Source organism: Salvia hispanica, chromosome 4 (genome assembly GCF_023119035.1).
Source record: "Salvia hispanica cultivar TCC Black 2014 chromosome 4, UniMelb_Shisp_WGS_1.0, whole genome shotgun sequence".
NCBI classification, from domain to species: Eukaryota; Viridiplantae; Streptophyta; class Magnoliopsida; order Lamiales; family Lamiaceae; genus Salvia; species Salvia hispanica.
Genome location: NC_062968.1, coordinates 12,008,035 through 12,034,507, shown reverse-complemented (window position 1 = coordinate 12,034,507; position 26,473 = coordinate 12,008,035). Strand labels below are relative to the sequence as shown.

Here is a 26,473-nt window from a genome sequence, read left to right as displayed (position 1 = left end):
GATAACCGCAATTAGATTAAATTTATTTTTCAATTTTAATTTTCAATTACTAAGAGTTATATAGTTAATAGAAAATTATGTTTTTTTAAAAAATCAAGCACTTAATTTTTTATTTTTTTTAAAACTTTTGTTGGATGAAGTATGACCATCATGAATTAGTTTGAATTTTAAAAAAGAAATTGTTAGATGAAGTATGACAATCATGAATTTTGCAAATTCAGTTTGAATTTCAATTATTAGGTGAAAACTTGGTCAATTCATTTTGTTTTAATATGTGATTAATTTTGTTTTGATTGTTCAGTTAGATGTTTCCTCTTATTTTATAAATATAATTCAATTACTAGTATGATTTATTATTTTCTATTTACATATTTATAGTCTCATCCATATTCTATGTTCTATTTTCTCTGTAACATAGTTTAGCTATCTGGAGATTATAGGCTTACCTATTTAAAGGCTTTCACAAACTTATAAATTCTTAAGACATTGCAACTTATACTCTCTCATTCCCTGTAAAATAGACCAGTTCTATTTAAGGAAAAATTAATCTCTATTGAGGCGGGATCTCATTCTCTATTAACAATACTCTAATTATTTTACTTTTTATCTCTCAATTATTTTATCAATTGGGCATTCAAATTCGTACCGTTTCTAATATTGGCTATTTTGAAGGGACGGATGTAGTATATTATAAAAATATATAATAAAGTCCAACAACTTAGAAACTCTTAAAAATAAACTTAGCCAAATGTTCCCAAATTTTCTTTGCTGTGATGAATTTAAGATGTTAACTAAAAATTGTTAACTCAGACTAAGTACCAACTACTTCTCCCCTATAATAAAAATAATACAAAATTTTTAGAACTCTCGAGTTTATGCGCTATTTATGTTTTGTTTTCTAAATTTTTTGTGTTATTTTATTATAATGGAGAAATAGTTACTTTAATATTGTTTACGATGTGAATATAAATCTTGTTGATTCAATAATCTCAAGGCTTAGTGTTATGATTCAATGCTGATTCAGTATGAATATTTTATTAAAATATGCAATAGATCCAACAAAGACCAACAAGAAATAGAATAATAAAAGTAGTGAATAATAAGAAGATGATGATGAATGTGTTATGATTAAGGTTAATGAACAAATAAGACAATCCAATGAGAAAAACCCCTAGTAAGAGTATTTAGATTAGGGAACTAAATAAGAGAAGATAAAATCAAGTCTTGTTCAAATTCACTATCCCACACAAAATGCCCGGTCCGGTGATTACTCCTTGTGCTATTGCCCGAGTCGGGCGAACTCTCTGGAATCTCCAAAGAAACACACGGTCGAGCATTTACCATTTTTTTGTTCGTCCGGGCCGGGCAAGCTCTCTGGACTCTTTCGCCAAAACTTCAAAAACGTTCGGTCGGGCATTGACTGATTCTTGCTTCGCCCAGTTCGGGCGATTCCTCTGTCTCCTCCATCCAAGAGGCTTTAAGCACCATCTTCTGTCTTTGGTTGTACGCCACTTGAGCACTTTCTTCGAGGTCTATCCTGCGAATTAATGCGCTTAGTGCTTCATGCATTTTCTTTGTCACGACTCTTATCATTGGACGGTATATGTCCTTGATTGGGTTGGACACATAATGTGTGATGGACGGATCCAAATCAAATAGAAATGGTTTAACTTTAGAATTATTGATATGTAAACAATTTGTAAATAAATGATGATACTAAGAGTATCATTGTAAAAGTTTATTAATGTGATAAAAAAGGAATATATATGTTCTTATGTAATGCATAAGAAAAGATTATACTTTTATTGCAAAACACATTCTTAAATCCTTATACTTTTAATTGTTTATTTCAATAGATTCTTATACAACTTTTTCGATTTTGTAAGTCTTTGTACTTTTATATTTGATATATTCCAATCCTTATATTGACGAAACTTTTAATTTTTCCGTTATAAAATAACACATCATAGGTTAATTATTTAAATATATTCCACCTAATATCCTAGTTGGAAATTATGAACATAACATGAACTTAAAAAAAAAGATAAAAATAAAAACAAAAAAAAACTAAAGAATTTCAAATTGCTAAAAGAAATATGTTGTTTGATTATTTGAAGTTCGAATATTAATTTATATTTGGTTCCAATGACGTATTTGGGAGTCGACAAAGCCAGCGGCGCAGGTGACGAGGACGGAGAAGCCTTGGGGCAATGACGGATGTAGGTGGGGTCGGGCGGTCCCCACCGCCGTCCGATGAGGCTGCCGAGAAACTTCATTTTTTTTTACCTCCGACCTGTGCAGCAGCATCTCCGAACCCACACGGCAGACCTCCACCAAGTAACAGAAACGATGAATCAGTTGAAATAATAAGGAGAGATTGGGGATGAGGGAGACAGACAGTAAAAATAGAACCAAAAATAGAGGAAACGATTCCACTTCTTTTATTTTCAATTATTTTAATAATTAAATTAGATGAAAGGGCATCACGGCCATTTATTAAAATATAAAATTAGTCGGTCATATTGATGGCTTAATTAATTAAATTACTTATGTTATAGATTAAGTCATCATAATCATTACAGAATATAGTATATGTTATCAACCATAATTTCATTCTATTTTTATTTCATTTATTAGGTTTTAAAATTAGTGATAAATTATAAAGTGATTATTATTTTAATAATATTTAAATATAACTTTTAAGTAAGAATGTATTTTCTTAATATTTTGAATAAGCTGCAAAAATACGACGATGGAAACATTCAATTGATATTATTACAAGTGAAAGAATCTTTTGAGTAAATTTTGTTAAATCTAGATATATATCATTCATAACAAAAGATATAACTACATAATTTAAATTTTTTAAAAATAATTATTTATTATATTTATTATTAATTAAATTAAGTTTTTAAAATAATTATTTAAAAATTATTATTATTAATTATCTATTGTATCCGACCCCACGGGTTATATTTTCTGGGTCCGTCATTGCCGTGGGGGCAGCAGATCTGGGCGGAGGAGCAGACGTGGTGCTCCCAGTGAGGGGTGGTGAAGTAGTTCGTGGAGGAGGGCTGGAGGGTGAGGTAGGAGGAAGAGGTCCCACAGAAATAAGGTGCTGGTGGAGGCGGGGCAGCGGTGGAAATGGCGCTGCATCGAGTGAGATTTGTCTTTGAATTTTCCCGGGGTGGGGAGGAAGAGCTCCTCAGCGGACATGGACGGCATTGTGTTGTGTCGTATTATTTGGGCAATCAGAAACAAGGTTAAAGGGATTGAATCTGTATTGGTGGTCTCTTCTTTCTCTGGAATTGGAATGGGGGAGAAAATGATTGAGAGAGAGGAGAGATCCAAAATCCAAATGGGGGAACATATGCAGAGGGAGAATGAGTTCCAAATTGTTAAAAGAATTTCAGAGATTTATATTATTGAACCAAATATAAATTAATATTCAAACTTCAAATAATCAATCAACAAATTTGGAATTGTTTAGTCTTTTTCTTTGTTTTTGTTTTATCTTTTTTTATATATTTATGTTATATTCATATTTTTTAATAATGTAGAATATATTTAAATAATTAACATATAATGTATTACTCCCTCCGTCCCGCTTTAGCAGTCCCATTGACTTTTCTGCACTCGTTTTGTAAAAATGATAATAAATAGTTAAAGTGAAGAATTAATAAAGTAAAAAAGAGAATAATGTAGATAAGACTTTTCTCTATATTATTCTCTTTTTTTACTTTATTATTTCTCCACTTTAACTATTTATTATCATTTTTACAAAACGAGTGCAGAAAAGTCAATGGGACTGCTAAAGCGGGACGGAGGGAGTATTTTATAACGAAAAAGTTAACGATTCCATTAAATAAGGAATGAAATATATCAAATATAAAAGTACAAGGACTTACTAAAAAGCAAAAATTATATAAAGACCTATTGAAATAAACAATTAAAGTACAAAGACTTAAGGACGTGATTTGCCTACTTTAATTAGACGGAATGAAAATAGTATAACATGACCCGAGGTTTAATTAGACGGAATGAAAATAGTATAACATGACCCGAGGTTATTTTATTTGTTTCCAATTAGTTAAAAAGTCTGTACATATTCATTTTTTAGTATTTTAAGGGGGTACTGTAATTAGTTACTATAATTTCATGAACTATTTAAATATGCAAATGACATTTAGTCATTTAACACATACTCCCTTCGTCTTATTCAAAATGATCACCCTTCCTTTTTTGTTTGTCCCAATCAAAATGACCATTTTCCAATTTTAGAAATAACCCTCTCTCTCCGCTCTTCTTATTAAAATATTCAACTATATTTTTCCTCTCTATTTTAATCTACCTAACAACAATTTTTAAAATTTCGTGCGACTCAACAATGTGATCATCTTGAATGGGACGGATATACTTAATAGTACTTATTTTTTTATAGTAAAATAAATTAGTTTTCATGGGCCATGAAGAAGAAAGTGAAGAAAAGTGGCCCAGTAGAGTAGACCGCCGTTGATTTATCAAAATTTGAAAAACCCTAACTCAATCGTCCATGTATAAGAGCACTCCCAATGGCACTCCCTTATTTCTCCCTTATCTCTCCCTAACTTCTGCCACATCAGCGCCACATCAGCATCACATTTTATCCCCAGTTTTTAGCCAACTGCTACATTGGTTTCTCCCTTATTTCTCCCTTATTTCTCCCTAACTCAACATTTCATTTTTACATCATTATTTTTTATATTATTTAATTTTCCCTACAAATGTATTTAATAAATAGACTAATAATGAACAATTCATCGTTGTATTAATCATTGGAAAATATAATACAACGAGAAAAAAAAAACTACAAATAAAAACCGCAAATAAACAAAGATTTTAAAAAAAAAAAAAACTAAGACGGAGGGGCCGGAGGGGCGTCGGGCTCGAGGCCCATCTTAATCTGCAGGCCTTGGATGCATTTCCAGAGGGCCGCCTTTTCTTCAGGGGTCCCGCCGCCGGTGAAGTACAGCGTGTACATCTGCGTCAGATTGGCGACATTGTTCGAATAAGTGGCTTTTTCTAAGTCGATGTGGGGTTCCGAACCGACTTCCGACGTTGTGCCCTTCCCCTTCCGCCTCCCCTTCGCCTTCTTCGCTCCCTCCGGGCGCTCGTGCGGACCATCCCCATTCAAGTCGATGTGGGTCGCGCTCCCCTCGCTCTCCGAAACGCTAAGTCGCGAGCGCACCGATTTCCCGTGCAGCGCGCGTGCATCCCCGTCCGGAATTTGGGGAGATCCTTCAGCTTATCGTAGATGTTCCAATACTTGAACCCCTTCGACAAGTACTTGCCACTATACCTCTGCATGGCCTCATCTCGGACCATATGCTCGTTCTGGCCACTGGGCATGTGCGCCAACAAGTTAGAATAAATACCGTTGAAGTGGCCGCAGTCCCTCATGAGGCGCTCCCAATGCCGACGGATCGCCTCGCTGCCATGGTCCTTCATTGAGGCGGTCTTGTGGCTCCTGTACTTCGCGGCAACCCGGCTCCCGAGAATATGATCTCGGTCGGTAGTTCTTTGCGCTCCGCGTTACGTGACGTGTTCGCCCGGCGGGTGGCTATCGGCTCGGACTCTTGCGAGAGTGTAAGTAGTCACTTACCCGCTTCGGCCTCTCATCGGAACCCGTATCGGTCGCAGGCGGCTCGGTGGGCGTTTCTTCCACCTCGAAGTCCTCCGCGCTCGGTGTCGAGGCCTGAGATTCTTGGTCGCCCGGGGTTGATCCGGGGTGTCGAGCAGGGGCCGATACACATCGTCGGCTGGAGAGGGCATTACGTGCAGGCATAGTTGAAGTACGGAGAAAGTCTCCGCGCCGGAGGAGTCTGCAAAGGAGACGGACCCGCGTATGGAAGTTGGCCGGGAGGAGAACCCATCGCCAACAACGAGTGCATCCACTGCTCGTTTGCTTCATCCATGTTGGGAATTTGTGAACTCGACTCTTTCCCCTTACCCTTACCCTTACCCGAGCGGGAATTTTTCTTCCAAAAGCTCATAATTTGATGAAGATTGAAGATTGGGAGAAGAGATTGAAAATGGAGAGAATGAAGATTGTGGGTGATGAATGGAGGAAGTGGAGGAAATATTTATAGGGGTGGGATGTAAAAATAGCCGTTGGGCCGAAAAAAAAAAAAAAAAATTTAAATATCGCCGATTTATCGCCGAGCGTCGCCCACAATGGCCGGCGATCGCTCGGCGATAATCCGGCGATAAAACGCCGGTTGGCGAAAAAACGGTAACATTATCGCCGAATTATCGCCGTTTTCACCACAACGGCCGGCGATAATCCGGCGATGTTCGGCGATTTATCGCCGGATTTTCGCCACCCCCATTGGGAGTGCTCTAAATAAACAATCAACTACCACTATCATTCTATTTCTTCTCAATATTCTTGTGTTTATAAATGATTTGTGGTGAGTTAGGAGATGGCGATGATGCTAAATTGAAAGGCTTGTTTCTCGAAACATTCGCAGTGGCCGCCTAATGCTTTCGCCTTCGCCAGGCTTGAGAGCAAATGCAGCTTTACTCCTTCCTTGGATGTCTGAGCCAACTCCTCTCATTCTTTTCCTAAATTCAAATTCAAATTCAATTTTTTTGTGCTTTTGGATTGTGGCATGACATGAATGATGAAAAAATCAGACGGATTCCCAATGAGATTGCCATCTGTGATCACTACCAGCTACTTCTGACTTGTCTTTCTCATCATTTTTCTTATTTTCGATTAAATTAATTCAATTTGGATAATTTTTGTAGCCGGTGATGTGAGATTATATTTGCTACTCTTGATGGGATTCATTTATTCCCATCTGATGATTCTTTATCCACCAAGATCTCTGAGGCTCACCAACTCCAGTTATACCCTTTTTCTTGGTAATTACTCCCTCAGTCGAAGTTCCATTTGTTAGCTGCACGGGTTCTAAGAAATGTTAAGAAAAATGGGTCTCATTCGGGTTCTATTCTAAGAAATATTAAGGAAAAAAAAGTTAGTGGAAGAGGAATCTCATTTGTATAGTTGTATATATTAATTTTAAATGAAATGTGAGCGTAATGAGGTTGTATATATTAATTTTAAATGAAATGTGAGTTTAATGAGTTAGTGGAATGTAGGACCCAATGAATCTATACTCTTATTCGCTCTTATTCGTGGACGGACTAAAATGGAAAAAATGAAAAAACGAGACTCCTATTCGTGGACGGAAAAAGTATCATTTTTTATATACCTTCGTCATTCACTTTCGTTTTTAATTTTTGTGTGAATAATTCCTACTTAAATTATGATTTTTAATTGGAATTAAAATTAAAATTGGAATTGTACCATGTTATATAACGTATTATTTAATTTTATTTAATTATATATTTTTTTTTTGAGTTGGAAAAAAGTATTTCTAGTACTATAAAGTATGAGCTAGGTAGGGGTGTCGAAACGGGTACCCGCGGGTACCCAAACCCGATTTTGCGGGTACCCGTACCCGAAAACTTCAATATTATACTACCCAATCCCGACCGGTATAGTTAAACGGGTAACCCATACCCGCATCGGGTATCCCAAACCCGCAGTTGCGGGTACCCAAACCCGTAGGCATAATTTGAATTGTGTATTATGGAGTATTATTCAATGGTATTATACTTTTTAGTTTTCGCTTATCATTAATGCTAGTCATCTAATACAATAATTTTATGTACATGTTTGAAATTCTAGAATGAATTTTGGGATTGTTGCTAGTTGCTACACTATGATTTTAGATTTGTATTTTTTTACTTTGTTGTATTTGCATAATTTATGCACAAATATGATAATTTCTCATCTCTTAAATATAATATGATTACGTATGAAATATAATGCAAATCTAAATTTCAAATAAGCAAATATGATAGAAACATCGAGCATGTCCAAATTTAATCGATTAAACTCATAACTTCTATTAGGGACTCACTCCCCACTAGGCGATCAAATAGACACATCCTCAAAAACAAAATACGGCATGACATAACATATTTGGAATTTAAGCTCATAAAAATTTAAAAGTAGCCTACACAAAAAATGTAGGATAGAAAGCTCACCTCGTTCTCTTACAGTTCTTAACTTGAAAATTCTCACTCCGCCTTAACTTGCTTGCGAAAGAAAACCCTTTTGAAGCAAAATAATAAACTCATCAAAACTCAAGAGAACATCTGATTAGTATGTATGATTCCTAAGTGTTTGCTCGTATTATTCTTCGTCTCCTCTTATAAATGTTTCTAGATTATCGTATTTTAAAACTTGGCCCAACAATAAATTATCCAACACATTTATTAAACTAAGGAAGAGAAAAAGGATTAATACCTATGCTCCCAGCCAGAAAAACGTATTACTCCCTCACAAAGCAAGTCTACTCTGCTTAATTCAAAATGACAGCAAGAACACCCAGCGACAAACTCTCCCTCAACTCTTGTCTCTATCTCCAAGTTAACACAAAATCCTCAAAATTCAACCTTTAAAATTTGGAGTACACACAAAAAGACTCTCAATTTGCTATCTCATGTAAGGAATAAAACGTGACTCCGTTTCTCTCCGCCGCCACCAATTTTGGAACTTCACCGGCGAGTGCCTCCGCGCCGTCTCCTTTCTCAAGCAGGTAAGTCCCTCTCCCCCTTTCCCCATTCTTAGTTTTTAATTCCAAACTTTTATTCAATTTCAGAGTTTTCTCGAAAAGATTGGGGAAATAAACTGGACTCATAGGCTATAAAACTTCTACAAAAATCAAAGATCGGATCTTGAACATCAATGGATTACTCAAAAGGTTTCAAAGTGATGTACTTGATTCATGCAAGTGTACTACTGTGGTTCATAAAAGAAATGCAGCAGGAATTTCGTATGTAAATGGGAGGGATATACCTTTTCGGAAGGAAGAATTAAGGATATTTCAATTGCAAGAAGAAATGAACTCACGGCTTTCTCTACTCCCTTTGCCTCTCTCTCAGATTTAATTTGGATGTGAAAGAATGTGGAAACATGGAATAATTGTAGACAGAAGCCGGTTGCTATTGTTTGGGAAAAATATGTACGTATATATCATAAAGATTTGATTTACATTTAGTTGGAGACTTTTCTGATAAAGGGGAATATTGGAGCCGTAGGAATTGAGTTGGGAGATATGTTTGACTGAAAATCAAAATAACAGGATTGATTTTGGGCTCAAAGGGGCTTTCAACTAAATAAAATAATTGGGCTAGCAAAAATAATTATTTCTTAGGCCCATAGGTAAATTCCTTTTTCATCGTCGAAATTACATGTCTCGTTCTTTGGTCTTCCATTCGCATCTTTGGTCGTTCAACGTATAAAGAACTTGGCTTAAAAAAAAATTTGAGTTGTACAAACTACGTCTTTGAGAACGAATAAAAAGATATAAAAGTCGGGGTGTTACATTAATAAAGTAAATTAGAGAACATTGACGGTTATTATGATTTTCAAATTTTTTATTAGGATTTCGGATCGGATACGGGTACCCGCAATGTCGGATACGGGATACCCGACACGGGTATCGGGTAATTCCGGTATGTCGCGAGGTGGGTATTGGGACAACAAATTTGGCTAAAATTGGGTACGTGTACCCGATTTGTCGAGTGCGAATACCCGCGGATAATCCGTTTCGCCACTCTTAATATGAGCTCTTATTGATCAACAATATAATATTTATTGGGTTGATTATTATTTATAATACTTATATCCAAGGGGAGAGATAAATAAATGGACAGTTAAGTCTTATACTCCATTTAAGACCTTTTTCTTATCTTTGTAAGTCTTATAGGAGTATTAATAAGTACTGCTAGTACTTAATATTTTTCTTTCATTAAAATCATTTTATTAAGAGGAAAGCTTTTTAAGATATTTTTCTATATTTTTAAAGATATACTTTTACTTGTTCAATAATGGAGTATCATATTTGTCTTCTTTTTATGAAAAATTATTCTTTAATGAGATTATTATAATTTATGTTTTGGAACGCATATTGTATATTTTTTATTTTAGAAAATAATTAATCTTTTTGTATATATTTTTTAGAATTTATTATTTTTTGAAAGGTTATATTTCCTTTTTGAAAAGATAAATAAAATATGTATACATTTTTTATATTTTTTTTGTCATTTTCAAAGGGAGAGGTAAATGGTGGGGTTATAACTACTATATTTATGTTTTTTTTTTCATAAAAATCATTCTTCAATGGAAAGAGAATTTGAAAAGGTATTACGCGTATATTTTCTCATTTTAAAGAGTATTTTTCCTCTCCATCAATGGAGAATAATAAAATTTTATAACTATGTTTTTGAGAAGTATTAGTACATTTATGTTTTGGAATGCATCTTGTATTATTATTTTATTTTAGAAATAGTCATAATATTTTCTTTGTAGTTTAGTTACTTTTCAGAATGATATATTTTTCTTTTTGAAAAGGTAAATACTTATACTCCTAGGGGTGGGTCGATACGATATATCGTATCGAAAATGTTGTATCGTATATCGTATCGAAAATATCGATATGAAAGAATTTTATATCGTTAACGTATCGAAAGTTTTGATATATCGAACTTTCGATATGGATAATATCAATATCATTATCGTATCGATATTTCAATATATCGTACCGAAATTCGATATATCGTTATGAACGATATATCGAAATATCGTTATCGTATCGGATACCTGTATATCGAAAAATATAATTCAAAATTGGAAAATAACACAAAAATTAAATGGATTTATATATATTTATAATTTTAAACTTCAATATATATTGAATTTCAATATGTTTCGATATATATGATATATATCGTGTATTCGATATAAAACGATATATCGAAAATATCGATATATATATCGTATATTCGATATAAAACGATATATCGCGCTATAAGGAAATTCATATCGTTATCGTATCGAAAACTTACGATATTCCCTAATTTTGCGATATATCGTAATTTTTGATACGATACGAGCGATATATCATTTTTTCGGTATTTTTCCCCAGCCCTAAATACTCCCTCTGTCCGCAAATAGGAGTCCTGTTTTTTTTTTGTCCGTGCGCGAATAGGAGTCCCGACTGGTAATAGGGTCTCACTATCGACTAACTATTTCCACTCACATTTCATTCAAAACTAATAGGAATAGTATATACAAGTGAGACTCATATTCCACTAACTTTTTTCCATTCACTTTTCTTAACTTTTCTTAAAACTCGTGCTGCTAAGAAATGAAATTCCTAATACAGGGAGTATATGATATACCTTTTCTTTATATCTTTCATCCTTCTCTAAGAGGTAAGCTATTTAGAAAATGTATATGTTCTTTTTATTTTCCAAAAAAGGATTTATATCCTTCTTGTGGGACGGACTAAAAATGAACGATTGCATATTTTTGGGACTAACTAATATATTAGTTATAAGACTTTACCTCTTCATTTACCTTTTCCCATACAAATACTCTAACATATGGAGTACATTGTATAATAGTGTTGGTTCGATTTACACGCAGGTTTAATGAATGAATGCTCTAAGTATGAATACTCCAGTAATGTTAGAGCATCTCCAAGGGAAGAAGATATATAGAAAATGTATATTATGTATTTACATTCTTAAAAAGTGAAATATACCATTTTAAAATGTAACACGTTCCAAATGGAAAAGATAAATTATTTTTTAGAAATAAAATAATACTACAAAATGCATTAAAAACATAAAGTGTAATACCTTCTCAGATACTTTTCCCTTTAGAGAAGAATTTTTCATGAAAAGAAGACAAATATGATAGTTATAAGATTTTACCTCTCCATTGATGGAGAGGTAAAGATACCTCTTCAAAATGAAAAAATGTATACTACCTTCTCAAATATCTCTCTCCTTGGAGAATGATTTTTCATGATAAAAAGGTAAATATGGTAGTTATATTAGTTTACCTCTCTATTTACCTCTTCCTTTAAAGATGATCTTAGAATAATTTGTTGGTTCACAATTAGACTGGGGCATATTGTTGTTTTAGGAGTGTTGAATAAAAATATAAGGAGAGATATTGAAAAAATGCATTAATTTCGCTGATTTACACGGCATATGATTTTTTTAGAACAAGAAATTTTTACTTTTTTATTATTTTTTCTTCTTTTTTCTTATTTTTCCTTCGTACTATCTTGATCCATAAATATATAACTACAACTTTAAAAATATAAACTATTCAACAATTTTATGTTTATGTTTCAATTTTTAATGAGTAAAAGCCAAAATTAGTCATAAACATATGATATTTTTACGATTTTGGACATAAACATTATGTTATGAATTATTGCATTTCACACATTCGAACTTGAGCCAGAATCAGTCCATTTTGGACGGCTCTAACGGTGGATTATGTCCAAATTAAATATTTTTATCAGATTTTTTAATTTATTTTAAATATAAAAACTATTTATTCTAAAATAATTTAAAGTAAAAAATTAAATCTCCATAATCTGAGATCTATCAACGAGACTACATCATAATCTTAAACTTATCAAAATTAATCACTCCACGCCACTAAGATCAAAAGGGGCAATCATATTATTGCAGCCGTGAACACTTCTTCTCCACCCCAATCCACAGTCCACACAGCATTCTCTTCAAGCTCTATGGAGTTATGCACGCGCTTCCCTCCGGCGCGTAGAGTTTAGGGTTCGAACGCCACCTTCAAATCGCTATGCTTCTCCTCCTCTCCCGTCCCCTCCACTTCCTTCACGAATCCTCCAAACTCAACAGCCCATCCCCCTCTGAATCCGTCAGCGCCACCGCCACCTCCGCTACCATGTCGCCGCCGATTGAGGCAACGCACTGCCGCAGCTTCTCCGGGCTTATTCTACCGTCGCTGTCCGAATCGAAGTGGCTGAAAGCTCTCTCGGATTGCTCAAATTTCTCCATTGGTGACTTTGTGAGATGCGAAATTTGAGAAAAAAAATTCAGATACACTGTAATTGATTGACTCAGGAAAGAGGATATTTTGTGTGCGAATGTTTTTTTTGCGATGGATTTTGGGGTATTTATAGGTGTTGTAAAGAAAATACCGGTGCAAATCAGCCACGATTACCAAAAACCGGTTGCCGCCGTCGCAGAGGGCGTGGAGGAATGCGCAGTTACAGAAAACGATTCCGTAGAGGCGGAGGGACAAGAGCGTTGCAATGGAGGTGATGGAGAAGATGACGTTGTGGCCTTTCTTGTCGAAGAGCCCTAATTTGGTGAAATCGTGGACGAGTTTGCAGTAGTGCTTGGAGACTTCGGAAACGACATAGTATTGGAGGTGGAGGTAGTTGTGGAAGGGGTCGAGGTGGGACTAGGCGTAAATAATCTTACCTCCCGATGGCGACGGCGGTCGGCGCAGCGACGACGGCAGCCTGATGACAGCAGCGGCGGTTTTCAGCCGGCTGCAGTGCTGGCAGAGAGGGAGACCAAGAGAGAAAATAAGAAGAAAAGAGAGGAGAGGACCGATTAATAATTAAAAAGGTTAATTTTGGTCAAAATCTGCTTAAGTGCCATTGACCGTTTGTTTTAGACAGTTCTGTTAATTTAGGACCAATTCCGGTTCGAGTTCATTTGTGAGGGACCAAACATGGGCAGACCTAAGTGGGAGTGGGGAGGGGCTAAGCCCTCACTCATATTATTTTTTCAACATTTTTCTACTTATATTTTTTTTAATTTAATTAAATTTAGTGTAAACTTTTATATAAAAGCCCCTACAAATAATCTAAATTACACCAAAATATACTTAAAATTAATATTTAGAAATCTCAGCCCCTATTGACAAATATTTCTGCGTCCGCCACTGAGACCAAATAATCAAAAAGATAATGTTCAAGACCAAATTGATAAAACGACCATATATTTAGGACCACATTTGACCTTTACTTTTCTTAATTCATACTCTTTCTTGTTGTGTTTTAAGAATTGTGTCATGCGTTTTATGCCTAACACTCTCTGTTATTGTCTCTATTTGAACTAGTTATTTTTTAGTGCGCTCACAAAAAAATCTATGATCAATTAAAAATATTTATACTTTACACGGATGAAGTATGTTTTTTAACACAAGAGATCCATCTCCATTACGATCATTACTCCCAGTAGCTCTATCCTTTCCAAAAATTATCTTCCAATCCTCCCAAAAAGGCCATGATCTGTTCCTCATTAAACGAGCATTGCTATCAATCTGTTATTGAAAAATATGACTTGATTAGTTCATTCAATTAACTCATATTCAATTAAAACCTATTCACAAGTAAGGAGCAGAAAAAATACATACCCTCACTATTTGTGCCCATTGATCATCTTCACGGTCAATTTTGAAATCATTATTGCTATTAAAGCGTACACCACTTCGGCCCAAAATAGTAACCAAGGAAGAATAATTCTTCTTCCAAGAACAGATCTTTGACTGAATATGAGGATTGGCCTTAATATCTGTGGTTGGGAACTCACGTCTTAGGGCTTCTTCTACCTTGTTGTGGTATCCAGATCGAAAGCCATTATCAGACTTCCACCCTTGAGCAACAAGCTCCTAGAGCATTCCCAATGGAGGTGGCGAATTCTCGGCGATAAATCGCCGGTTATCGCCGAATTATCGCCGGCCATTGTGGCGAAGTCGGCGATAATTCGGCGATAATGTTGCCGTTGCTTCGCCGAGTGGCGTTCTAACGCCGGATTATCGCCGAGCGATCGCCGGCCACTGTGGCGACGCTCGGCGATAATCGGCGATAATTAAAATTTTTTTTTTTTTTTTTTGAACCCAACGGCTATTTTACATTCCACCCCTATAAATATTTCCTCCACTTCCTCCATTCATCACCCACAATCTTCATTCTCTCCATTTTCAATCTCTTCTCCCAATCTTCAATTTTCATCAAAATTATGAGCTTTTGGAAGAAAAGTTCCCGATCGGGTAAGGATAAGGGTAAGGGGAAAGAGTCGAGTTCACAAATTCCCAACACGGATGAAGCAAACGAGCAGTGGATGCAGTCGTTGTTGGCGATGGGTTCTCCTCCCGGCCAACTTCCATACGGGGGTCCGTCTCCTTTGCAGACTCCTCCGGCGCGGAGACTTTCTCCGTACTTCAACTCTGCCGGCAGAATGCCCTTTCCAGCCGACGATGTGTATCGGCCCCAGTTCGACACCCCCGGATCAACCCCAGGCGACCAAGAATCTCAGGCCGCGACACTGAGCGCGGAGGACTTCGAGGTGGAAGAAACGCCCACCGAGCCGCCTTCTAGGAGCGGGAGGGGGAAGGCGCCGGCGTCGTCGGCTGCGACTGATACGGGTTCCGATGAGAGGCCGAAGCGGGTAAGGACTACTTACACTCTGCAAGAGTCCGAGCTGATAGCCGACTGCTGGGCGGACACGTCACAGGACGCGGAGCGCAGCAACTACCAGACTGAGATCATATTCTGGGAGCGGATTGCCGCGAAGTACAGGAGCCACAAGACTGCCTCAATGAAGGACCATGGCAGCGAGGCGATCCGTCGGCATTGGGAGCGCCTCATGAGGGACTGCGGGCACTTCAACGGTATTTATTCTAACTTGATGACTCACATGACGAGTGGCCAGAACGAGCACATGGTCCGAGATGAGGCCATCCGGATGTATAGTAGCCAGTACTTGTCGACGAAGGGCTTCAAGTATTGGAACATCTACGATAAGCTGAAGGATCTCCCCAAATTCCGGACGGGAATGCACGACGCGCTGCACGGGAAATCGGTGCGCTCGCGACTTAGCGTTTCGGAGAGCGAGGGGAGCGCGGCCCACATCGACTTGAGTGGGGATGGTCCGCACGAGCGCCCGGAGGGAGTGAAGAAGGCGAAGGGGAGGCGGAAGGGGAAGGGCGCAACGTCGGAAGTCGCGTCGGAATCCGTCATCGACTTAGAAAAAGCCACTTATTCGAGCAATGTCGCCAATCTGACCCAGATGTACACGCTGTACTTCACCGGCGGCGGGACCCCTGAAGAAAAGGCGGCCCTCTGGAAATGCATCCAACACCTGCAGAGTACGCTGGGGCTCGATCCCGACGCCCCTCCGGCCCCTCCGTCTTAGATTTTTTTTTTTTAAATCTTTGTTTATTTGCGTTTTTTATTTGTAGTTTTTTTTTTCTCGTTGTATTATATTTTCCAATGATTAATACAACGATGAATTGTTCATTATTAGTCTATTTATTAAATACATTTGTAGGGAAAATTAAATAATATAAAAAATAATGATGTAAAAATGAAATGTTGAGTTAGGGAGAAATAAGGGAGAAATAAGGGAGAAACCAATGTAGCACTTGGCTAAAAACTGGGGATAAATTTTGGTGCTGATGTGGCAGGCTACCAAACACCCAATATATGTAAATTAACTAATCAAAACTATGATTACTATCATAATGGTATCATGTTTAGTCGAAACATGACATAGCTACCAAACGAGCCCTAAGTTTACATTTATCAATAATTTGAATGTTGTGCACTCAAATCCACGGAGAATATTGTAACAGGAGGGGAAAAATATTAACATATAGATAAATAAATATAAAAATATAATAACAAGAGAAAAAATTTGGGTATTGGGAGAGGGCGTCTGTCATTGCAGCTTTTTAAATTTCAAAATTCTTTATAGTTTGATTTATCAAAGTTGCAGATTTTGACCCTTTAGACATCAATTTAGAATGCCAATTAAATCAATGGAAGAATAACAGACAGACAAGCTTTAGACGTCCATCTCTTTAGAGGGGTGACTTTCTTCATGTTTCTCCCGGACAGCAGTGTAATATGCAAAGTTGGGCACTGCATTTTGTGATGACTGATCCAAATGTTTTTTTATTGTTGAGCTTAATTTAGGAAAAACTGTGAAAGAGAAGAGAAAGACATTGGAGGAAGATGATGACATGGCATTTAGTTTTGAAGTTTTAAACAACAGTCAAAATGGATGCCTCATCAATTCTAATTAGCCATATCAGATACTCACTCCATCCCCTTTAAAGTGATCACCTTTTCATTTTTGTTTGTTCTAATAAAGATATCCATTTTCCAATTCTGGAAATAACCTCTTATCTCCTCATTAAAATATTTAATTACATTTTTTTTCTCTATTTTATTCCACCTAACAACACTTTCTAAAATCTCGTGCCACTCAAGAATGTGGACTTATACGGAGTACTCAATTAATAAATAATTAGTACAATATAATTATTTAAAATATGAATCATATAATATCAAATAATAATAATTTTTATGTTATCTTAAATTAATAACTGACAATATAATTTTAATAAAAATTTAAAATTATAAATTATATTTATAATATAAAAACATTGAATATTTTTAATTAGATGTTTTAGTCATAAAATGATATAGAACAATTGAATTAAAAACATTTTTAATTAATTTAATTAGTTTAAACAATTGATTTAATTAGGTGTTTTGTCCTGAATTTATATTATGAATGTCAATTTGGTGTAGGTATAAAACAAAAAAAAAGATAGAAGATGAAACAAAAACTAAGAATAAAAAGGAAAGAAGAAAGAAGAAAAAAGAAATCACATGATTTCACTATACCCTCCGTGGCCTAAATATTACATGTTTGGTGCCTAGAGTTATTTTCGTCACAAGGTACTAAAAATGTTATAAAAAAGGATCAGATTTCTATAAAAAAACTGAATGATCAAGTACCATTTTTTAAGTTCACTCTTGATTCTAATGGGTATGCTAGGTCCAGGTGGAACAAAATCGTTGTTGACCAGATGCCTTGCTCCATTCTATTATCTTCGTTCTATAAAATAGATCACTTTATTTTTGTCCATCACACAGAAATATTATATAACCATTAATGGAAAAAAAAATCATTCTCGTTTATTTTGTCATAACTCAATTTTAAATATATTTTCTCTCTCTTACTTTATTATTTATGGACTATTTCAACTACATTTTAACCTTTCTGTTTACGCTAATTATTTATTAAAACTCGTGTCATCTATAAATGACCTAATACCAGAGCGGAGTGAGTATATTTTTTTCCACTAAAACCTCCAATGGGGTGACATAATCTATGTCCATTTTGTGAATGAGTTTCTCTTGTTACTATTTCATGGACAAAGGTTCAAGGTTGCAGAATTCATGTTCATCGTGTTGAGCGTATTCAATATGTTAGCGTGATCTATTGATCATTTGATCTTATGAGTGTTTGGGTAATTGGATGGGAAGTTCATATATGGGAATTGAAGTGCCAATTTGTGTAATGCTTGCCTTTCCGCCTGCCGTATGGCACTGAAGAAAACGATGTGGAATGCTAAAATTTAAGACTTAGAGCAGACTTCGCTACTATAACCCCCTTTATTTCTAAAAATATTTATAAAAAAATAATTTGTTTTTTTCTATTTTAGGTATTCGTGATTGGATTTGATGATAATTTCTTCAAACAATGAGAGAATGATGTAAATCAGAGTGTTCGGTATCAACTTCACCACACCATGGGCTATGGAACGATTGAGATTCGCAAGTAAGGTCAAAGACGAGTGTAAAAACGACGCGAGTGTGTGGCATATGATCGAGCCAAAGAGGGGCGCACTAGAAGTCCACCCGACCGGGTGGATTCTATATATTCCGCACCCAACTAGTTCAATAACATTGAATAATAGATTGGGCCGAATCCAAATATATTAGCCCGACTGAGACCCACCCATTATAAATATCTTGCATTGTCTATATAAAACCCTACTTTTAGAATTCTTGGCGCTCTTAACCAAATCGTCTCTTATTTTTCCTCTTCTCCCATCAACGATTCCATAAAAACCCTATTTCACACCTTCAAGGTCCTATCTCTCATTCATTTTGTCGAAATTCGCCTAAGATCTCGTAATGCTTCTCAATTTGTTTTTTGGGGATCGACGACCTCTCAAAATTATAGTAGTACGTTTGCGATTAGGGGTTTGAAAAAAATCATAACATAAATTGACAATTTTGTATATGATTCAAAATTGATGGTTGATTTGACTTAAATTTGTTTGTCCTCTCTGCACCACAGTATTGTGGATCCTGTGCAAAATTTGGATAGAGCAAGTGATTTGATGGAAGACCATCAAGTTCTGGAAGGGAGCCAACCAGTTGATCTCTCCAGGCATCCCTCCGGAATTGTTCCAACTCTCCAGTGAGATTTACTCTCTCTGAAAGAATCTTATTTTCCACGGTCCACCGCCCTCTTTACTTGCTGCTGCATCAAGTGTTCAGAGATTATATTGATCATTGGTTTTAATTAAAATCTCTGGATGTTTAGACAATAATTGTTTTATAATAGATGTGGAACTATTATGATCCTCTTTGAATGAAAAAAATAACAAAATTAGCTAAGATGCCCTCTTATAATTTGGGTGCACAAAACTGATTTCAGTTTATCCTAAGTAATTGCACCAAAAGTCAGATAACCTCTGCCTAAAAGTATACAGAAGAGTTTTAGTGCATTACATGGTAAAAAGGAAACGGGTTCAGTTCGTCATTCTATGTTTCCTGGTTATGGGAAAAATAGTGCTTAAATTTAGGTAAAGCCTCAAAGACAGGGGGAGGTAGATGGAGATTCTAGAGAGTGTTAAGTGAAAAAGATAGCTATAAATTGGTAGTATTTGAGTAACTACTGTTATAATGCATTAGTACCGCATAAGTTATGGAGGTAGCGTGGAATTGGTACCGTTTCTCACGAATTACATCTGACATGTAAACTGCCTCAATTTAATCTATCTAAGTGAAACTGAGACCTTGGAATCTATGATGTAAATTAGACACATGAAAAATGTGTTCAGTTTTGCCTTTTAAGCCGCTGTGTTTTAGATGGCTGTCTAGGGACATCTTAAAACAGTGTTGTCTATGTTGCAAGTTTTAAGTTTATTCTTACATCTTTGATACTCACATTGATTATAAATTCCTGATTCGTTTAATAACAGGAATATTGTTTCTACTGTCAATTTGGACTGCAAATTAGATCTTAAAGCCATAGCATTACAGGCTCGTAATGCAGAATACAATCCCAAGGTATGCTATGTCCTGTCATATCTACTATTGTTGTTCTTGTTATATTCAACACTTAAAATTAACCTTTGGAACACTAGCTGTCCTGGTTATCATGGAATTGTTTTGATGTAGCTTCACATTTAAGCTTGATGGGTTAACTTGTTATTGGAACCTAGTACTGCAACTGGGCCTTCTTTTTGCAGAACTTTTGTAGAATATGTGGACATCTTTTTCACACAATCTTTTTGCCAGTATTATCAACCATTCTTTTTTTATTTTTATAATTGTTTTATCTTACTTTTTCTGTTCTATCCTCCCTACTAGTTCCATGCAGATCCTGAAACTAGGAATGCCTCTTTCCTTCTCCACAGATTGTTTGCAAGTTTGGTTGTGTACTTGTGTGATCTAGTGCTAAACTGTTCCAGCTACTTCAAATACAAATTACAAATTTCAGATATAAATCAATTTCTTTAAATTGAATAGTATTTGCTTTCGATGGTATGATTCTGTTATTCAACCCCTTATTCTAGTAACCAAAGCTTTTCTGACTTACTGCTAGGTCTTCACTCTTCACCAAAATTCTTTTGCTGTCAATAAGGTTCTATCTTGTGGATAAGAAGCAGATCAACATTTATTAAGATTTGTCTTTGAAGGGAATGAATGTGCCTTGAAATTAGCTTTATAGTTGCTAACTGTCATCTATGCTTCCAAACCCCCAACTCTGGATGTAGCTTTATCTGTATACTGGTGATCTGTTGTGTTTTCCATCAATTTAACTGAATTATTTCCAAACCCCAACTCTGGATGTAGCTTTATCTGTATTTCTGGTGGAGCTAGCAAAAGTGGGAACTTGGAGAAAGTCAGTTTTATATTGCTTTTATCTGATATATGTTCTTCGGGGGATTGTGTTAATATGTATCTAGTTCATACTAACTTTGGGATGCTTCCAGCGTTTTGCTGCTGTGATTATGAGGATTCGAGAACCAAAAACTACAGCATTAATATTTGCATCTGGAAAGATGGTAAGTAGTGATTTAGTTCTTGAAAATTCTGTGTAACTTGTTCAAATGTGCCTGGCACTATTTTGGTGTTCTCTTTTATGCTAACTTTTTTCTTCATGTCTTCAGGTGTGTACAGGAGCCAAGAGCGAAGCACAATCCAAATTGGCTGCACGCAAGGTATAGCATGTCATATGAATTTGATATCCAAAATCTTAATACAGGAGTTTCTTGGAAACTTCATCATGGGCCTTTTGATCAAAAGACCTTTCACAAGTCATTTTGGTTTGGTACTTGGAATTATCATGTAAAAGTACCCTGGAAATTCATTTATCTTATGTTCAAATGATTCTTTCCTTCTCTCACTTTACATGGGTCCTAACTATTTTCTTCAGTATGCTAGGGTTATTCAGAAGCTTGGCTTCCCTGCTAAATTCAAGGTACTAATCTCTGTTCTCATAGGCAATTGATGCGAACATCATCTTATCATATTGGTTTTCACTCAAGTTTCGTTCCTCATTTTCTTCTTTTCCTATCTACTCATAGGATTTCAAAATTCAGAACATAGTTGGATCATGTGATGTAAAATTTCCCATTCGACTTGAAGGACTGGCCCTTGCTCACCGTGCCTTTTCCAGTGTGGGTGATTCATTTGCCTGTGTTTTATCTTGCTTTCAGATGTTCTAATTTAGTCCAATGATACTGGGTCTGCTCATATTGAGTATTTGTCTTATATCTGCAAAGTTAGGTGATAGCTTGAATCAGACCAAATTAAATCTAAGGACCTCATTTTCATGTACTGGATTAAATTCTGCTTTCAGTTACAACCAGAACATTTAAACTATGCAGAATGCTTTAATGCTGATAAACTTGATGTTGACCTACAAGTAACAAGTACCTCAATTGTCTGCTGGTAGTCAATTCTATCACAAGAATTTCAGCTTGTCCTAATAAGTGTTGTCTCTTCAAGGTTTTTATCCTTGTTGGTTGTATAGTTGAATTTCAAATCTTAAAAACTGTTCTTGATTTTCTGTATTTAGTTTTATTTTGTATGCATTCTTTCAATAGAATGATCTAGCTATTTTTTTTTCCAATTTATTAAATTGTTTTTCTTAAGGGATAACTTTGATATTGGGAAAAGATGCTTTATTAACTAGAATCTGAAAATTTCATCTTGATTGTTTAAAAATGTACTATTTGTTTTAGTTGCTAGACACCAAATTCCCGGGGTAACTTATCTGAAGTACCTTCATGTTGTTTATTGTATCTTTTGTTGGTTTAGTATGAGCCAGAGCTGTTCCCTGGATTAATCTATCGAATGAAACAACCTAAGATTGTGCTGCTCATTTTTGTCTCTGGGAAGATTGTCCTTACTGGAGCTAAGGTAGTTATTTGTAACTTACTATCAGCGATAAATCATTTTGTGCTCTGCTAATCATGATGATGTGATGCTGCTTTTGTCATAACCTTTCCAGGTTAGAGATGAGACTTATGCTGCCTTTGAGAATATATATCCTGTTCTCACAGGATTCCGAAAAGTTCCGCAATGGTATGGCGACGTGGTGTTGTGTGCATCAGTTTTATTACTATAGCAGTAATTTTGTTTATTTGCATTCATTATTTTGATGAATGGATTTACATGTGCCTGAGAAGCCCCTCCTGTTCACGTGTAATTGGCTTTAGTTCCCTTGTCATGGAAGGTGATCTGGCATTGGTACATAATGGTATTGTATGTTAAAAGCAATGTGTACTGAAGATCATTTAGATAGAGCAAACTATTTCATGAAACAACCCAGATTTGGCATTATTGTCCTTTAAGCTAGTGTTTATGATGTTGGATTTTCCCATTAAATGAGCAGTTGTATCTTGCCATTTCTTTGGCCATACATATATTGCGAACCAAATAAAAGTGATGGTTTTGAGTGCGGTTAGCTTTGTCAACACTCACGTGGTATGTGTATTAACTTGTATGCAGATTATTCAAGATGTTGGATGAAGAGCTTAAATAGCTGGGATTCAATTGTAAATAGGCATAGGGGATTAGACCGGCTGGTTGGGTGATAGTGTTCCAGGTAGAATGAAGGCACTCTGCCTATTTTGTTGAACTGTCAGTGCACCACATTCAGTGTGTACTCAATTTTGAACCACTGTTTCATATCTTCTTTACATTCAAGACTAGTGAATGGGTTTCTACATTAATTTAAGTGCGCCTTTTTTTCTGTGTTCTCATGCAATGTTAACTAATCAGATAATGTTGAATAAATATAAATCCAAAAAAGTATATTCTACATTATGACGGTCTATTACACTGAAACAACAAGGGAATGCTTACTGCAAAAAATCCTACAAAGTATCCCATCCCAAAGGGAACTGTATACCACTGATTCCCACCACTATCATACTCTTCTTGTGTACTCGTCTTAACCAACGTAGAGCAGTCTTTTCCTAATATGTAGCCACAGAGTCCATGATTCCTCTCAAAAGAAGCCGGTGGGAATGTATCAAACTGCCCCCCTCTCGGAATCTCCCCCTCGAGATCATTACCCGCCACGCTCAAGTAAGACAGGAAGTGGAGTCTGGTAAGTGACTGAGGGATCTCTCCAGTGAGACGATTCTCAGACACGTCCAATCTCTCTAGATTCACCAGTCCTGAAAGCTGGGCAGGGATGCTTCCATTGAAATAGTTATTGTTGAGGTCTAACAGGTGAAGAAGCTTGAGCTGCCCAATCTCTGCAGGGATCTCTCCGCTCAGACTGTTGTATCCGACCTTGAGTCCCCTCGGCAAGTTGAAGAGCCTGTTGTACTGCAAACTGTCGAACAAGAAGGGCAATGCTAAGTTACTCAAGTCGGAGCTCGAGTTATCTGCGATGAGAGCCGGCAGGCGGCCCAGCTCGCGAGGCAGCCCCCCAGAGAGTGTGTTTTTGGTCAGGTTCAAGACGAAGAGGCTTGGCATGTCGCCTAACCAGGTCGGAATGGGGCCGGATATCTGATTGTAAGAGAGGTTGAGTACCTTGAGTTTTCTTAGCTTGGAGATCCACCAGGGGATTTGGCCTTTGAGGCTGCATCCACCTAGTGTTAGTATCTGCAGATTCTGGAACCCCTGTAGATGGACAAGGTCATCATCATCCGGCATAGGTTCGTCTTTGAAGCAACGAGACAGGAAGAGCACTTGCAGATTGTCGCAGTGCCTCAGTATCTTTAAGGCTCCAACCACGCCAGAGAGATAGTTGTCGGAGAGGGAGAGGTGGGCCAGGTTCCTTAGTGAGGCCATGCAGGGGGGAAGCTCGCCCACGAAGCCGTTGTAGGCGAGGCGCAGCGCGGTGAGAGACCTGCACAAGCAGAAGGTGGTTGGGATTTGTCCGGAGAAGGTGTTGTTCCCAAGATCAAGGGCTTGTAGATTTTGGAGTTTGGAGAAATCAACGAGGGAAATGTCTCCGTGGAGATGGTTGTTTCTGAGGAGGAGAGTGGAGAGGTTGGAGCAGTGGATGAGAGAAGGGGGGAGAGGGCCAGTGAGGTTGTTGGTGTGAAGCTGGAGCTGCTGCAAACTGGAGAGGGAGCCGATGTTGGGAGGGATTGAACCGGTGAGTTGGTTATCATGGAGCTCTAAGATGGCGAGGTTCGTGAGGAGGGCAATGGTGTCGTTGATGGGACCCGAGAAGATGTTGTTAGGCAGAGAGAGCTCCTTCAAGGCTGTCAGGGTGTAGAGATGATATGGAAGATATCCAGAGAGGGAATTAAATCCTGCTCGAAACACTTGAAGACGAGAGCATCTTTCGTATTCTTGTGGCACACCACCACTGAATTGATTGAAGGAGAAATCCAAGATGGTGAGAAGAGGGGAGGTGGTGCAAATGGATGAGGGGAGAGGGCCAGTGAAGGAGTTGTTGCTGACATTCACACTAGTGGTGGCCATGCTGGCAAGGGCAGTGATGGAGCCGTTGAAGCGATTGCCAGAGAGGTCTAGAGTTTGGAGATGGAGATTGTTGATCAAGGAGGGGATAGGGCCGGAGAGGCGGTTGGAGGAGAGGTTGAGGTGGGAAAGGAAGGTGAGGTTGGCGAGGAAAGGGGTGAGGCTTCCGGAGAGGCCTCGCCCGGGTAAGGAGAGACGGGTGATCCGGTGGTCGGGGTTGCAGGCCACGCCGTCCCATAGGCAGCACGAGGGGGACGACAAGTTCCAGCCCGGGGGAGAGGGTAAAGATCGGAGGAGGGAGTCACGGTCCAGCTGATTGCACTCCAAAGATGATGATGCCTCAACTAGAAAGAGGAAGAGATGCAACAAGAAGAAGAGGATCCAAGCTATCGGCATTGCTTTTTTAAGATGTGAAATCTTGATTGTTACAGACTAAAAAATGGAGGTTTCCGTCTCTTCCAAGCCTAAATAGTTGACCATCTATTCTTCTATCAAATTACTTTGTTGATCAATTTGGTTAGAAAAACGGAGCAATCTTTGATTTGTTTAAGGTGTGGGATGTTGACTTAGAGGTGTGTGAATTCCATTTCGTTTATTAGCTTTCAAATGAAAAGATACTTTGTTGACTTGGTCCTCGATTAGGTGTAAAATGAATGATGCCCATTCCCAGCAATGGGGCCGCACCTAATTCCCTTATAATTGTCGCGGAATTTTTTAACACGAAGTTTAAGAAATGAATGTTGATTATGTTAAATAAATAGATAAACAATTATGAGAAAGAAAAAAAAAAAGGAGAATAAAGTAGAAGTTTAAGAAATGAATGTTGATTATGTTAAATAAATAGATAAACAATTATGAGAAAGAAAAAAAAATAAGGAGAATAAAGTAGAAAGTGAATAAAATAAAGAAAATAAAGTAATAGATAGTAAAGCAAAAGTGAAAAAAAGTGTTGCTCCCTCTGTTCTAACCACTTTAGGAGTTCAAGTCATTTTTTTTTCACCCGTTTTATAAAAATGATAATAAATACTAATTAAAGTGGAGAATGGTAAAGTAAGAGATACATAATGTAGTAAAGGGTCTTTTCAACATTATTCTCTCTCTTACTTTACCATTTCTCAACTTTAGCTATTTATTACTACATCCGTCCCAACTAAATTGAGACATACTCCCTCCGTCCCGGCTAAGATGACACATTCTTTAGCCGGCACAGGGTTTTAGGAGTAATTGGTTAATGTGTTTAATTGGAGGGAGAAAAGGTGGGTGAAAGTATTAAAATATAGAGAGAAAGAAAGGTGAATATTTTAATAGGGGTGAGAAAAAGTGGTTGAGTGTATTAATTGGAGAGAGAAAGTTTCCAAAAAAGGAAATGTGTCATCTTGGTTGGGACAAACTAAAAAGGAAAACGTGTCATCTTAAGCGGGACGGAGGGAGTAGTAATTTTTGGGCACGGAGATTAAGAAATTATATCGAAAAGTAGGAGAGAGAAATAAAGTAGGAAAGATCAAGAAAGAGTAAAG

The 26,473-nt window shown here is 36.9% G+C and overlaps 3 protein-coding genes, 3 non-coding genes and 1 pseudogene across 10 annotated transcripts; 4 read left to right on the top strand and 3 right to left on the bottom strand.

The window, feature by feature from the left end:
* The first annotated feature begins 6,462 nt into the window (after window positions 1–6,462).
* On the top strand, window positions 6,463–6,585 carry LOC125185714. The gene has a single exon (XR_007170221.1). It is a non-coding gene; the product is annotated as a small nucleolar RNA SNORD14 (small nucleolar RNA).
* A 68-nt stretch (window positions 6,586–6,653) lies between these two features.
* Window positions 6,654–6,730, top strand: LOC125185763. Its single transcript, XR_007170263.1, has one exon. It is a non-coding gene; the product is annotated as a small nucleolar RNA R12 (small nucleolar RNA).
* Window positions 6,731–6,787: 57 nt separating this feature from the next.
* On the top strand, window positions 6,788–6,877 carry LOC125185745. Its single transcript, XR_007170246.1, has one exon. It is a non-coding gene; the product is annotated as a small nucleolar RNA SNORD24 (small nucleolar RNA).
* A 5,613-nt stretch (window positions 6,878–12,490) lies between these two features.
* Window positions 12,491–13,115, bottom strand: LOC125222696 (annotated as a pseudogene).
* A 930-nt stretch (window positions 13,116–14,045) lies between these two features.
* LOC125220369 lies at window positions 14,046–14,655 on the bottom strand. Its single transcript, XM_048122539.1, has 3 exons — window positions 14,638–14,655; window positions 14,327–14,581; window positions 14,046–14,233 (listed from the first exon to the last, which is right to left on the bottom strand). The coding sequence occupies exons 1-3, from the start codon at window positions 14,653–14,655 to the stop codon at window positions 14,078–14,080; spliced, it is 429 nt and encodes a 142-aa protein (XP_047978496.1). The 3' UTR covers window positions 14,046–14,077.
* A 4,117-nt stretch (window positions 14,656–18,772) lies between these two features.
* Window positions 18,773–23,245, top strand: LOC125223691 (TATA-box-binding protein 2-like). 5 transcript variants are annotated; one of them, XM_048126949.1, is made up of 10 exons: window positions 18,785–18,956; window positions 19,072–19,194; window positions 19,982–20,069; window positions 20,999–21,070; window positions 21,176–21,226; window positions 21,442–21,486; window positions 21,593–21,685; window positions 22,329–22,430; window positions 22,522–22,595; window positions 23,022–23,245. In XM_048126949.1, coding segments are annotated over exons 2-10 (606 nt in total). In that variant the 5' UTR covers window positions 18,785–18,956; window positions 19,072–19,114; the 3' UTR covers window positions 23,023–23,245. The 5 variants fall into 5 exon arrangements, with proteins under 5 accessions (XP_047982904.1, XP_047982906.1, XP_047982903.1 ...); XM_048126947.1 differs by lacking the exon at window positions 23,022–23,245 and having other exon boundaries at window positions 18,773–18,859; window positions 22,522–22,898; XM_048126946.1 differs by lacking the exon at window positions 23,022–23,245 and having other exon boundaries at window positions 18,785–18,902; window positions 22,522–22,898.
* Window positions 23,246–23,287: 42 nt separating this feature from the next.
* Window positions 23,288–25,447, bottom strand: LOC125223689 (receptor-like protein 3). Its single transcript, XM_048126943.1, has one exon. The coding sequence runs from the start codon at window positions 25,350–25,352 to the stop codon at window positions 23,337–23,339; it is 2,016 nt and encodes a 671-aa protein (XP_047982900.1). The 5' UTR covers window positions 25,353–25,447; the 3' UTR covers window positions 23,288–23,336.
* Between the last annotated feature and the right edge of the window lie 1,026 nt (window positions 25,448–26,473).